Raw genomic sequence first — 13,150 nt, forward strand, 5'->3', positions numbered from 1 at the left:
TGTGCTTTATCTGGGACTGCCCTTGCACTTGGTTTGGAAGCGGCAGCTAGTGCAGAACGCAGCTGCTAGGATGTGCAGTGCAGCACCTAGCCATATACATATAACACCTGTGTTAAATGAACTGCACTGGCTGCCTCATAGCTACCAAGCCATAAACATGTTCTCTTATTAACATAAGAACTTCTAAATAATTTGGGGCCAGCATACCTAGCAGACTGCTTTCCCCTATATATACCCAGCCAACCCTTGAGATCTTCTGAGGTGGCCTTACTGATTGTTCCATGACCAACAGAATGGTAACAGAATGTAAGTGGGCCTTCTCAGTAGTGGAACCCACCCTCTGAAACACACTCCCATGCATGGTTCAAGAGGAAGAAACTTTGGTAAGTTTCAAATGCCTCTTAAAAATATACTTGTTCACACAGGCTTTCCCTGACCTCTAATGGATTATGTCAGTGACTTCTTTTATTGTCATTCTTGTTGTAAAGTGTTTATTTATTATTTCATATTGTTTTTACATTATAATTATGTATACAATGTGAACTGCTTAGGGATTTTTAAAAAAATATTAGGAGTATAGAAGTATTATAAATAAATAAATAAAACATTGGTCTTTTGAAGGCCAGGCATATGATAAGTACTTCTTTTACTTGAGTTTATATAAACATGGACATTTACTTTTGATCTTATGGAAAAACAATGTTTTGAAAAGTAATTGCCATCCTTGCTCCTGTCAAATTTGTGGCACTAAGGCAACAATGCAGCATGCTTAACTTTTACTTGAAGGGCCAGAACCCTGTACAGTGATTTTGGGTGATGTCCTTTGAATGTACAGAGCCAAAGACATCCATTAATTTCAAATGGATGTCTTCTCCATTGTCTTCTAGCAGATACAATTGTGTAGTGCAAGAAGTACATAGGCTATATTACCAGGGTTTTGCATAACGCTCCTAGGTAGTATATGGCTTTATTTTGTTTGTTTTAATTGTTATAGCAACCAGTTAGTATGCACAGCTTTGGAAATGGAGGAAATGCTCATTATTTATGGACTTACCTGTTCCAGGCTCAAGCCTGGAAACCTAATTGAAAGCATTGTTAGCTTCTGCTTTACTAACATATGCAACTCATGCTTTAGACATGCAGCTTTTACTGATTGTACCCTCTCTGAGTTTACTTTTAATAAAATAAGTTATTTGAAACAGACATGGTGCAAACATTCAAACAGTATTCAGAAATTGTACCAAGGGAATATCAAACTTGATTTAAGGAACTCACCCCAGAAATTGGTACACCAGTCAAAGCTCCAGAACTCTAACAAAAATAAAAATAGGGTTTTTTTTAGTTTATTCTGTACCATGTGCTTTTGATCTAGTAGCTCTTCCAGTATTTTATAAAGGAAAGCAATGCTCAGCTAGAAAACCATCAAAGCTATAGTCAAGCAAAGTTTGACATATAATACCTTTTAAAATAAAAATCCTAACTACTCTAAATGCTGTCAGGATATTTATACAAATTTATACAAACTGAGTTGCCATTATGTGTGGACCCTCACTATAACTGGGCAAATACAAAAGAAACAAGAAGCAGAATGGGAGGTCTGCATTTGTTTCTCAGATTCCAGTCCAGCCCTCCCCACTCTGCTCAGTAAAAAGAATACACGTGAAGTAGTTTCCTTTCCATACCCATTTATAAAAAAAGCCAAGCCCTAGTATCTAATGAAAACAGCAGTACAAAGAACACTATTTGGGTTTTGATAACGTGTGAGACTACATTAAGAAGATAAACACCATGCTTGAAAATGGGAAGTCAGCGCCTACTATACTGGAGTGACTGTGACAGGGATTAGGTGGAGAAAAAATAGGACTTCTCATTTTGAAAGATCACGCTATTGGTGCTGTGAAAGTATGTGATGTTTTCTCAAAAAGCTAGAAGAAATATGCCACTGTGTTCTTGCAAACAGCCAAGTGTGTCAACATCTAGTACCCACTTACTCCTCCCAAAACAAAAACAGCTTTTCTTTGAAGGCTGAACGTACAAGCTGTATGCATGCATGCTCAGCGGTAGCATTTCAGCTCAGTGAAGCCATGCGTACACTACAGTCAATGCATTTCCATTTAGGGATATCTTTTTAAATTGCTTTTTGAAGTAGTGATAAGATTTACCATAAACTAGCATTAGTCTTGATTGTTTTTGCTCTTAATACAAAAGAGAAAAGTTGTAAAAGTGTTTTGATGTCGGTGGGTGTCAGTAAAACTGGGGCTCTACAAAGCTTCAACTTCAATTGATCTAATTTTGGGAAGGTCACTTGACTCCATTCCCTTTTAGAAAAGAATGAGATTTCCCCTAAGGAAATGCACTGTATCTGAGCAGAATGGATGAAGATGTAACTGGTGGGCATCCTAACAAAATCCTACTCACCAGGGTAGGGGAGATTTTCTATAGTCAGCAAGAAAGGTAATGGGAAGGGGGAAGAGACACAAACAAGTTCACAATTCCAAAGCCTGCTAGTCCATCTCCATTCCTCTGTGCAGTTCTCTTCTCTTATTCTTATAAATTGCAGTTTGGGGTAAAACAAATACCAGACCCACACAGCTACCCTTTGAAAATCAACACTAAAATAGCACAAGCTTATAAACCCAAATGCAACATCATTAATTACTCTTTTCTGTTACAAAATAGATAAAACAATAGTCTTAGGTTCTTATTAAGCAATAAGCTCAGCTAAGATTTGTCATTATCATCATCAATAACAATAGATATTGTTTTCTAATTTTTAAAATATATTTACCTGTACACTGCCCAGAGAACTCTGGTTATTGGGCAGTCTATAAATATAATAAATAAAAAGGCACCCTTAGATAGCAAACCTTTCAATATTAGGGATCCTGAGGTGTTAACAGCTGAATAGACAAGGGAATAGGTGAGGGGGTGGGGAAGGGCACAGCCTTTCCCATTCCTGCAGAACTGCGTTAAGCTGCACCTGCAATTATTCCATCTGCTATCCAACTATTAAAAGGTTACAGGAATCCCAATATCAGCCATCCTGCCCTAGAATTTGGGTTAGTTCTTTAAATAGCAGCACCTGCAACTTGTTTGGAAAATACAAGAACAACAGTGTTGGTTATGGGCAGTATCCAACTCTGCCCATGTGCCTCTGCTAATTAAGTTGTGCCACTGTAACCCACTGCCAGTGCAACAAGAGGCTAGTGCATTTTGGCTTGTTTCTGGTTGCTAGTACTTTAGGAAGTACTTGCTTCCTGTGGGGCTGGTGGTGGATCCCACTGCCACATGGGCAGCACTGGATATTTGTCTATAACTGCTAACCACATTACTTTTTAAAATGTTTGTCACCTTCCCCCAAACACTCCACAGTTCACATGTAGCAACTAAATATGAGTTAAACAACCTATAGTTAGTTAGGGCTGCACAGTAGCGAGCAAGCGTGCTACCTCCCGCCCACTCATCACTTCCGCTTTGCACCAGCTTTCATAAACAACCATAGGTTGTTTGATGCAATGTGCAAATCCCAAACTCTGGGTTGTTGAGGGAAAAACAACTCACAGTTTTAACCCAAGCTATGTTGTTATTTGTCCCTTAACAACCCAGAGTTCTGGGTTTGGACGTCACATCAAACAACCCAAGAACACTGTTCCTGGGCTGTTTATAAAAGCTGATGTAAAATGGAAGTGGCAAATGGGCAGGAGGTGGCACGCTCACTCTGGCGTGGCCCCAGCAATTCATGGGTTAAACAACCCATGAACTGGCATTACATGTGAACCATGTCATAGAGTCACAATGGTTTAAGATGTACCTAAGATACTGAAAATATATCTGCATTTTGCATTATTCTAAACTAGCCTTCTGTAACCTGACACCCTCCATATGTTTTAGACTACAACTCCTATCATCCATGACCATTAGCCATGTTGTCTGTGGCTAAAAGGAGTTGTATTCCAAAGCATTTGGAAGGCACCAGGTTGGGGGAGGCTGTTCTAAATAATTTGAATACTTTAATTTTTTTGCTCTACCAATAGCAATATTCAACTTACCAATAACTCATTTTAACAGAGGAAACTCTTACTTTGTAGAAATAAAGATGTAAGAGATAGAGTTGGTGTATCAAGTACATTTCATTAGTATTTTTATTATGTTGTCCCGAACACTTTCAGCTGAAAGTTAATTCAGAGACTAGGGCCAAAAACAATTGTTTTTTTAAATAGCTGCAGTGGTTCCAAGAGGGAAGAAAGAGACTGGGGCCATGCTATTGAAAATGCCCCCACCCAAGAAGCTAGAATAGTTTTATATGAGTCTTCATAGACTAATTTAACCAGAGGCACTTCTATTGTATCATATAGAGTTCTCTGATAAGATGCTGTCTTATCTGGGGTTAAGGTAAAGTTCAAACTTTTTTCTAGGTAGTGACTCAGTCATGCTGGAGTACCCATCTAAAAAGAGGGCTCCTGTCAGATTGTTCTGTAATATAAAGCCAGGTGTCAGGAATGCAGATTAATGTGCCATGCTGTTTTCCATTTATTTTAATAACACACACTTCATTCAAAAGTTTCAACTATTCACAATTCATTCTTGGGCAGAACATTTACATCTTCCTTATGGTATATGATTTTAAGACTAGGGAGCACATCCAAATAGTTCTGTGGTGGACAAGACCTGCTGAATCCACATAGAACAATCCCCCCATAATCCAGCCCTATAGGGTACGCCAGCCTTCATCAGTCTACACCCCACACTCTGCATGACTAACATCAGCAGACAAAGGAGCAATTCAGGCTGTACAATGATTGTCAGTGGCTCCCCAAGATGAGTATGGCTTTGTCCTTGAGGAAAAAGGATACTCTGATTTTCCCAGGATTCTTCTGATGCTCTACTAGAAACATAGTAAAAGTATTCTAGGCAGCCGCTTCCTACATTAGCATTTATATCAGGGGTGGGCACCATTGGATGGTCTGGGGTCCAATTTTGGTGGCCACTCGACATTGAGGAAAAAGCCACATTTTTGTTTTAAACGCATTTTCATTAATGCAAAAATGTGCTTATAGAATCCCCAAAGAAGCGCAACTTTGCATTAAAACAAGGTGCACACTCCCTACGTGCCTTGTTTTAAAGCAAAAATGAGGCTTTTTTCATCTGGCAGCAGTAATTTGGGGGTGGTGGGAGCTGCAAAAAAGGATGGGGCGTTTGCATGTGGCCTGTGGGATGCATGTTGCCCACCCCTGATTGAAGTGCTTAGAATGGGATATATCAACTACTCTAGTGCAATGTCAGTGAAGCTGATATTAAGCAGACTTCCTGGTGGGAGTGTCTAAGATTGAGAGCCAAGGAGCACTGGGTATTTTGGAATATTGTCTTAAATTCCCCCTAAACCTTCTTTACTTATAAGCAGCTTCAAAAATCCAATTCAGTGTCTCAATTGGAGACACCCACACATCTTGCATAACTGTTACAAGGAATGTCGATGTATATACATCTTGTGAAGCTTGGACCTAATTTAGTTCAGGGAAAGTACTAACACCTTAATTTGTATGCTAGTTCAAAAAATTATATATGCAGTTCACAGTAAATAAAAATAATGTCATAAGATATAAAAACTTGGGAGACACAAGACAAATGTTAACTTCATTTAGGCTTTCTAAATGTAACTTTTCTTAAGAAGGCTAGTAAGAAATTTAAGATCTATTCCTTTTCCTGCTTGACAAAAATAACTTTTTCACAGAACAGGTAACAAGCTTGTTTGATCTATATTATGCTGGTTCAATTCACATAGTTTCAGTTAACTAGAAGCATTTGAGGAAATGTTAATATATACCATCAATCCATAAATCTCTGAGGAACTCCGCACTTTGGGAAGTATTTTCATAGGAATTTCAAAAAACCTGAGGAAAGAAGCATGTTCCAAAGGTTAGTGTGAAATCCTTCATGTTTGCTCATCAAGGGGTGTGTGGGGAAGGAATGAAGAGAGAATCGCTAAGGGAAGACTATAAAAATTAATTATTGTCTTCATCATAAGAACATAAGAAAAGCCATGCTAGATCAGACCAAGGGTCCATCTAGTCCAGCATTCTGTTCACACAGTGGCCAACCAGTTCACAGGAAACCACAAGCAGGAGACGAGTACAATAGCATCCTCCCACCCATATTCCCCAGCAACTGGTGTACATAGGCATACTGCCTCTGGTACTGGAGGTAGCACATAGCCCTCATGCCTAGTAGCCACTGGTAGTCTTCTCCTCCAGGAATTTGTCTAACCCCCTTAGTTTAACTATGCGCTGTGTGAAGAAGTACTTCCTTTTATCTGTCCTGAATCTCCCACCAATCAGCTTCATGGGATGACCCCGGGTTCCAGTATTATGTGGGAGGGAGAAAAAAGTCTCCCTATCCACATTCTCCACACCATGCATAATTCTGTACACCTCCAGCATGTCTCCCCTTACCATCCTTTTTTCCAAGCTAAACAATCCCAGCTGTTGTAACTTCATAGTAACTTCCTTCATAGGGGAGATGCTCCAGCCCCTTGATAATTTCAGTTGCTCTTTTCTGCATTTTTTCCAGCTCTACAATATCCTTTTTTAGGTATGGTAACCAGAACTGTACACAGTATTCCAAGTGTTGTCACACCACAGATTTGTATAAGGGCAGTATGATATTGGCAGTTTTATTCTCAATTCCTTTCCTACCCTTTTAATGCCTTTGATAAGTTCTGGTCACATTTCTATGGCTGATAACAGATGACTTACCTCCGTGGTAGCTTCTTGTAAACTAACCACTTTGGAAGGCTGATCTGTAACTATTAGTCAAATAGCGAAGTATTTTGCCAAATGCATGCCACCCCATACTGCCAAATGATTACAGCACCAAGGTAGAAGTCGCTTTACTGTATGGCCAGGTGTTACAAATGATCACTGGGAATGCCACTGGAGCTTGCCAGGCTTGAGCCCAGATATGAGCTTCAGGGGCTTGCAATGTTTGTCTCACAGAAGAAGCAAGCATTAGCAGCCCCCACATTCTTTTTCTGCATGGATTAAAACTCAAGCTAGAGAAGAATGCACAGTTTACCACCTTTCCCACCCACCCAGCTCCAAACCACAGCTTTGCGTGGGATGGGGAGGTATCCCTTGGGCCTCTTCTTGGCACACAAAGCCTTTGTGCAGATCTGTCACTTTATCCAGGGATCATGGGGTCATTCAAGCTTTCTTGATCCTTGGCTAAACTAACAGTTTAGCACAGCCAGGACTCCTGGCCACATGAAGCAGTCAAAAAGGCAGCAGCAACTTGTTCTTTAGTGTCAGAGCTGAGGCCATGTAAATGTTTTTTTTCACATATTCTTGGATAAAGAACTATTAGGAGTTATGTTCCACTGAACTAATGGAACTTACTTCAGTGTAAGCCTGCTCAGAATCAGGATGTGAGTTTGACTTTTTGAAGATGTCAACAAAACCTGACATTTCAGTAAATGTACAGAAACATGCACAGACATGGTACTTACTTGCAGAGGTCATCATCCCATTCTAATGAATGAATGTTGAACAGCATTGTTCTACTAGCATTTGTTACATCAGTGCAATGAATGCCTCCATCTTTTCCACCTGTCAAACTCTGAATAAAAAAATAAATAAGCCAAAGATAGGTCAATAAAACCGGAAGTTCAAATACAGCTGCACTTGTAAGATAAGTTGAGAATCTTACAGACTACAAGTTAACTCTTACTGTCTATAAGGTATTTGTCTATAATAGGAATAGAGAGATAAGCAGTGATGTCCTTAATTTAATGTACATACATAAAAGAATAATACGGCAGGTCTAATCTATATAAACTCCATTCTTAATGGCTGAAATGCTTCAGAAAGTTCCTATTTCTAGGACTTGCACTAAAATTCTGCTCTTATGCACAAGATATTACATTTCCTCTTCCTGCGGAATGGGGGGTTGGGGGTGGGGAGAGGTGGATCATGCCCACTGGCTGTTCCACCTGACAGTCACATGCTTAGTATTATTTATTATTTATTTTTAATATTTTAGTCCACTTTTCCATAAAAGTCACCAAAGCTGTGCACAACAAATCAAAATAAAACTACAATATCACCATACAAACAGAAATCAGAATAAAGTCATGCTAAAACATTAAAATCACTACAAGCAATTTAAAATGGTTCCTCCACACAACCAGTAAGCTTAACTGGCTAGGGTTCCTAATTGCAAGGAAAAGCTATAAGTATGTAGGGCTCTTTTCACACTTATGCCAATTGTGCAGCCACTAGAGATGCGCAGCCAGCAGTGTGTCAGTGTTTGGGATGGGAGTCATGAGGACAGGCCTTGGATTAGTATTGACTGAAACCACGCTCTAGCACTGCAATACTTCATGATGCAAGCTTGGTGATCACGAGAACTTCAAACTTGTTGACTATCATGGATGTGTGTTATCCAGGTCTAAAATATTCTGTTGCCAATAATGGTTGAAGCAGATTACAAATTCAAATTAATGCACCTGGAGATGCATAAAACCCCCCCAACTTTTTTGTACAAGGCTGAAAGTTGTTTGATTTAAGCTGAGAGAGGACAGAAGCAAAGGTAGCTGATTTCAATATAGCCTACTGAGACATACCCATATCAGCCATGAATCAATGGTACCAAACAGAGCTCGTCCCTCCAGAACTGCTTGTCTGACCTCGTTCACGTTGTCTAGAAGCCAGCGAAGTTTCACAGCACTGAAATATGTGCTAAGTGGGAGGCCAGTCCTACTCTGCAAGATTGAAAGTTGGTCAGGATATAAAAGATAAACACCCACCATAAAACTGCCAAAGAAGGTGCATCTGCATAGTATAAGCATAATAAAAAAGGATCATATTCATGGTGTCATTACTAGTCACACCCTAATATTGCAAGCCCTACATGTGCTAAAACCTAGCTCCAACATGATCCATGATCAAAGATCAAGAGAGAAGATAGTCTGAAGATCTGCCACATAGCAAACACACAGAAATTGTTCCAAAGGTCATTCTTTACAAAGGCTATCTGCCTGTGTTTGGACGGTAAATGCTGATGGGAGTATATTGAAGAATGGCAGTGGCAGCTATCAAAGTTGCTTCCCTTTGGGAAGGGGTGGTTCCTACTATTAAGGAGGCAGTAGTGTGACCACTCCTGAAGAAGCCCACTCTGGACCCAATGGTATTAGACAACTGCCGCCCAGTTGCAAATACCTGTTTTGGGGGAAAGGTTCTGGAGAGGGTAGTAGTGGAACAACTGCAGGCACTCTTGGAGGATACTGATGATCTAGACCCATTTCAATCTGGGTTTCATCCTGGTTACGGGTCTGTATCAGCCTTGGTCGCCCTGATGGATGACCTTTTATCAAGAGAGGGACGGGGGAGTGCAACCCTGTTAATTCTGCTCAATCTCTCATCAGCTTTTGATAACATTGACTATGGTATCCTCCTGGATCGACTCCATGGGATGGGTATTGGAGGCGCTGTGTTATAGTGGTTCTGGTCCTAACTGAGGGGCTGATTTCAGAAAGTAACATTGGATGACCATTCCTTGGCCCCTTGAACTATGGGGTTCCACAGGGTACCATCTTGTCCCCAATGCTATTTAACATCTATATGACGCCGCTGGGAGCAGTCATTCGGGGATTTGGAGCCAAGTGCCATCAGTATGCTGATGCCACACAGCTCTATCAACCTGTGACATCTGAATCAGGAAAGGCTGTGCAAGTACTGGACCAATGCCTGAACTCAGTAATGGGCTGGATGAGGGCCAAAAAACTAAAACTTAATCCTGGCAAGACAGAAGCCCTGTGGGTATGTGGTTTCTGAGTCTGGGAGATAGGCTCATTGCCTGTTCTGGATGGGGTTGCACTCCCTCTGAAAGATCAGGTTCGTAGTCTGGGGGTACTCCTAGATCCATCATTGTTGCTGGAAGCTCAAGTGACCATGGTGGCTCGGAGTGCCTTTTACCAGCTTCAGCTGGTTTGCCAACTACAGCCTCTCCTGGATAGGGATAGGTACAGTGGTACAGGCGCTAGTAACCTCAAGACTGGATTACTGCAATGCGCTCTATGTGGGGATGCCAGTAAGGCTGCTCCGGAAGCTGGAGCTAGTGCAGAACACAGCAGCTCGGCTGCTGTTGGGAGCTGTCCCTTTCCATCATGCAACTCCTTTGCTGAGGGAACTGCACTGGCTGCCTATTCACTACTGGGCCAGGTTTAAGGTTTTAGTATCAGTGTACAAAGCCCTAAACAACTTGGGACCAGGATACCTGAGTGCCTTCTCCCTTCCCAACCTGGCCGGGCACTGAGGTCATCAGAAGGCTTGCTCCTGGTGGTTCCGCATAGACCTATGGCCAAATTGGAGTCCACCAGGAGAAGAGTGTTCAGTGTGGCGGCCCTCTTTCTTTGGAACTCCCTGCCCCTGGAGGTCAGGCAGGCACCAACACTGCGCTGTTTCCAGTGCCTCTTGAAAACAGCACTGTTCCAGGAGGCATTCTTTAATTGACCAGGTACAGTTTTTATTGGCATTGTGTGTTTTTAAACAAGTATAATTTTAATGTGGTGTTTTAATCTTTTTTATTCTTTTACTGTTTTATCTTTTGTGTCCACCACTCTGAAATCTGTTCTAGATATGGAGTGGTATATAAATATTATAAATAAAAATAAATAAATAAATAAAGTAGGTAGGTTAAAATACTAGTTTACCCATATGTTCCCAAACAGATATTTCCTAAGCATAGGCAAAGAATTGTTAGAACAGTCAGAGGCAATTTATATATACCTTAAATGGATACATTTACATTGAGGTGATCTCTCACAAAATATAAAGTTTCTAAGTGTCAGGAGCGCCCTTGCTGCCTCTTACAGTCCCCTCCAATAGCCAACTCAAGACACAGACGAAAAGGATTCTTTCCAAGACTTTATTCCTTTTACAACTTAACGACTCTTTCAGATGCTAATCACCAGCGACTAAGCAAGGAATTGCACTGGGGTAGATAGCAGAGTAGCCTAAGCGCCAGGTAAGGCAGTTAGTCCTTGTTTGAAGGAGGAGGGCGGGAAGACTCTGAACTTATGGGCTATGGAGAGGTCCTCCCTCTTACCCGTGGGCCCTTGGGACGCAACCGTTGTTTTAGCGCCAAGCGAGCAGAGCACCTCGTCTTGGTGCCCTCCATCTGGCGCCGCTCCCTGCATCTGCGCTGAGCATCCAGCAAGGCCCCATCCCCCGCTCTCTCGCTGCCAGGGTCACTATCTCTCTCAGGAATGCAGGCAGGTGGAATCTCTCCCTGCCACTGTGCCTGTGAGAGATGAGCAAGCTCCTCTCCCACGGGTTGTTGCTCTTCCTTAGAATCAGATCTGCTCTGGGGCTCTATGGGCTGTTTCCACCCTGACACTAAGAAATGTTTGGTAGCTTCATATTTTCAGTTGCTCAATAAACGGAACACTTACTATCCTACTTCCCACTGCCTTCGCAAGGTGTTTTTTTGCGGTGGTGGTGGTGGGCAAGCATTTAGGCTGCAATCCTACATCCACTTACCTAATAAACCATGTTGAACTCAATGGGACTTACTTCTGAATACACATGTTTAGGATTGCACTGTTAACCTTCATGATGCAAACCTACTTAATTCAACCTTTCTTGCTCTCCTCCCAAGGGTCTATTTCGTTTCCCCAGGTGTTGAATCCTGCAGATCAACACACTGACCTAGTAAAATGATTTCATATAAAACAGAACTGTGCTCATTTAAAACAGAACTGTGCTAGTCTAACCGAAACTGTGTTTACTATAAACAAGACAATACCATCTGACATCAACACATCATTTTCTAATATTCTAAAAACAGATTTTACCTTTAAAAAGGATTTATTCTGCCCTGGAATTCTTTTAAGCAGCCTCTCAACTGTAGATTGGGTCCTTAGGTCAAGCCACACTATAACCCAAAGACAAACATCAGTAATCGGTAAAAGCTGTTTTGCAGAACATTTAAGCAATGCATTAACTGAACAAGACCAGGGTTCTGAAACTGTGAATAGGCCTCGATAGAGACCTATTCTTCTCCAAACCCACCTATCACAGTTTGTGTGTGTAACCCCTATGAACTGGATGGTTAGGTCCCTAAAGGGGAGAGCTAGGAGAAAAGAGTGAGTTCGATCTGCTGGCAAACCAAGTACTGGAGAACTGATTAATAATTATGTGCTCTTATCACCTTGTATAAGGTAAACTGAACTGATATTTGTGTATAGCTGAACTGCAAGTGGATAGGGAATCATTTTTGTATCTCTGATATTTATTATATTTCTATTGTTATTGCAGGGAGAAGACTTTGAAACTACAAGTTATAAGCTGCCAATTGGGGCTGTCCTGTGGTCTAGAGTTAAAGTAACTACAAAAGCACTACTGAAGTGTCCAGCATCTTGTGGAACCGGAGAAACACTTGGGACTGGCAAGCTGCAAAGCTGAAAGCAAGAATTCCAATATTTCTATTTGGACTCAAGGACTATTTGTTGCATTTATTTGTATTAGACAATTTTATGTTTTGTATAACTATAATTCTTACTGAATTATACAAAGACATCTTAGTTCAGTTATATCTTCGCAAGTTTTATTCTAAGCCCCATAGAATCCACATTTATTAAAGCCCCATAGAACCCACATAAGCAGAGGCCTATAACAACTGGCGCCCAACAAGCATGGAGCTTGGAAGAAAACTTGCAAACATGGATTGTTGCAATGAACGTTTGCAGAAAGTTGGGATTTGATCTGCATAGAACTGTTCTGTTAAGTACTATAGATTTTGGGGATGTAAATGAAGAGATTAAAAATGCTGTGGAATTTTATGGTACAGTTGCTAAAATGCAAAGGATAAAAGGAAATGGGGAAGATATGTTGCTATATGAATTCCAGACTCCCAGTGCTGTACGGAGAATAGGAAAGGAGTGCTGAAAGCAGGGGTTGCATGGAAAGTGGGAAGTAATCCCTGTGGATGAAGACGTCACAGCATTCCTTGGGGAGGATGTACATAATATTGCTCAGGGAGCACATGGAATTAGAGGTGGTGGTTATATGGAGGAAAGAAGTCCAATTGCAATCTCTACCCCTGCTGCAATTCTTTCCCCTGAATTGCAAAAACCATTGATAGCAAGAGTTTTGCA

General features: G+C 41.1%; 1 protein-coding gene across 3 annotated transcripts in view; it reads right to left on the reverse strand.

The window, feature by feature from the left end:
- Window positions 1–13,150, reverse strand: part of GK (glycerol kinase) — a 49,201-nt gene that overhangs the window by 20,244 nt on the left and 15,807 nt on the right. For 2 of the 3 annotated variants that reach the window (XM_084843980.1, XM_084843981.1), the window contains exons 5-9: window positions 11,849–11,928; window positions 8,618–8,755; window positions 7,502–7,611; window positions 5,825–5,891; window positions 1,276–1,311 (exon numbers count right to left, since the gene is read on the reverse strand). In XM_084843980.1, coding sequence (XP_084700106.1) covers window positions 1,276–1,311; window positions 5,825–5,891; window positions 7,502–7,611; window positions 8,618–8,755; window positions 11,849–11,928 — 431 coding nt within the window. Of the gene's footprint in view, window positions 1–1,275; window positions 1,312–2,418; window positions 2,437–5,824; window positions 5,892–7,501; window positions 7,612–8,617; window positions 8,756–11,848; window positions 11,929–13,150 lie in introns of all 3 variants that reach the window. The other variant, XM_084843979.1, reaches the window with a different exon arrangement.

The sequence above is a fragment of the Heloderma suspectum genome, chromosome 3 (genome assembly GCF_057233095.1).
Source record: "Heloderma suspectum isolate Gila_16-S chromosome 3, 16-S_ref, whole genome shotgun sequence".
NCBI classification, from domain to species: domain Eukaryota; kingdom Metazoa; phylum Chordata; class Lepidosauria; order Squamata; family Helodermatidae; genus Heloderma; species Heloderma suspectum.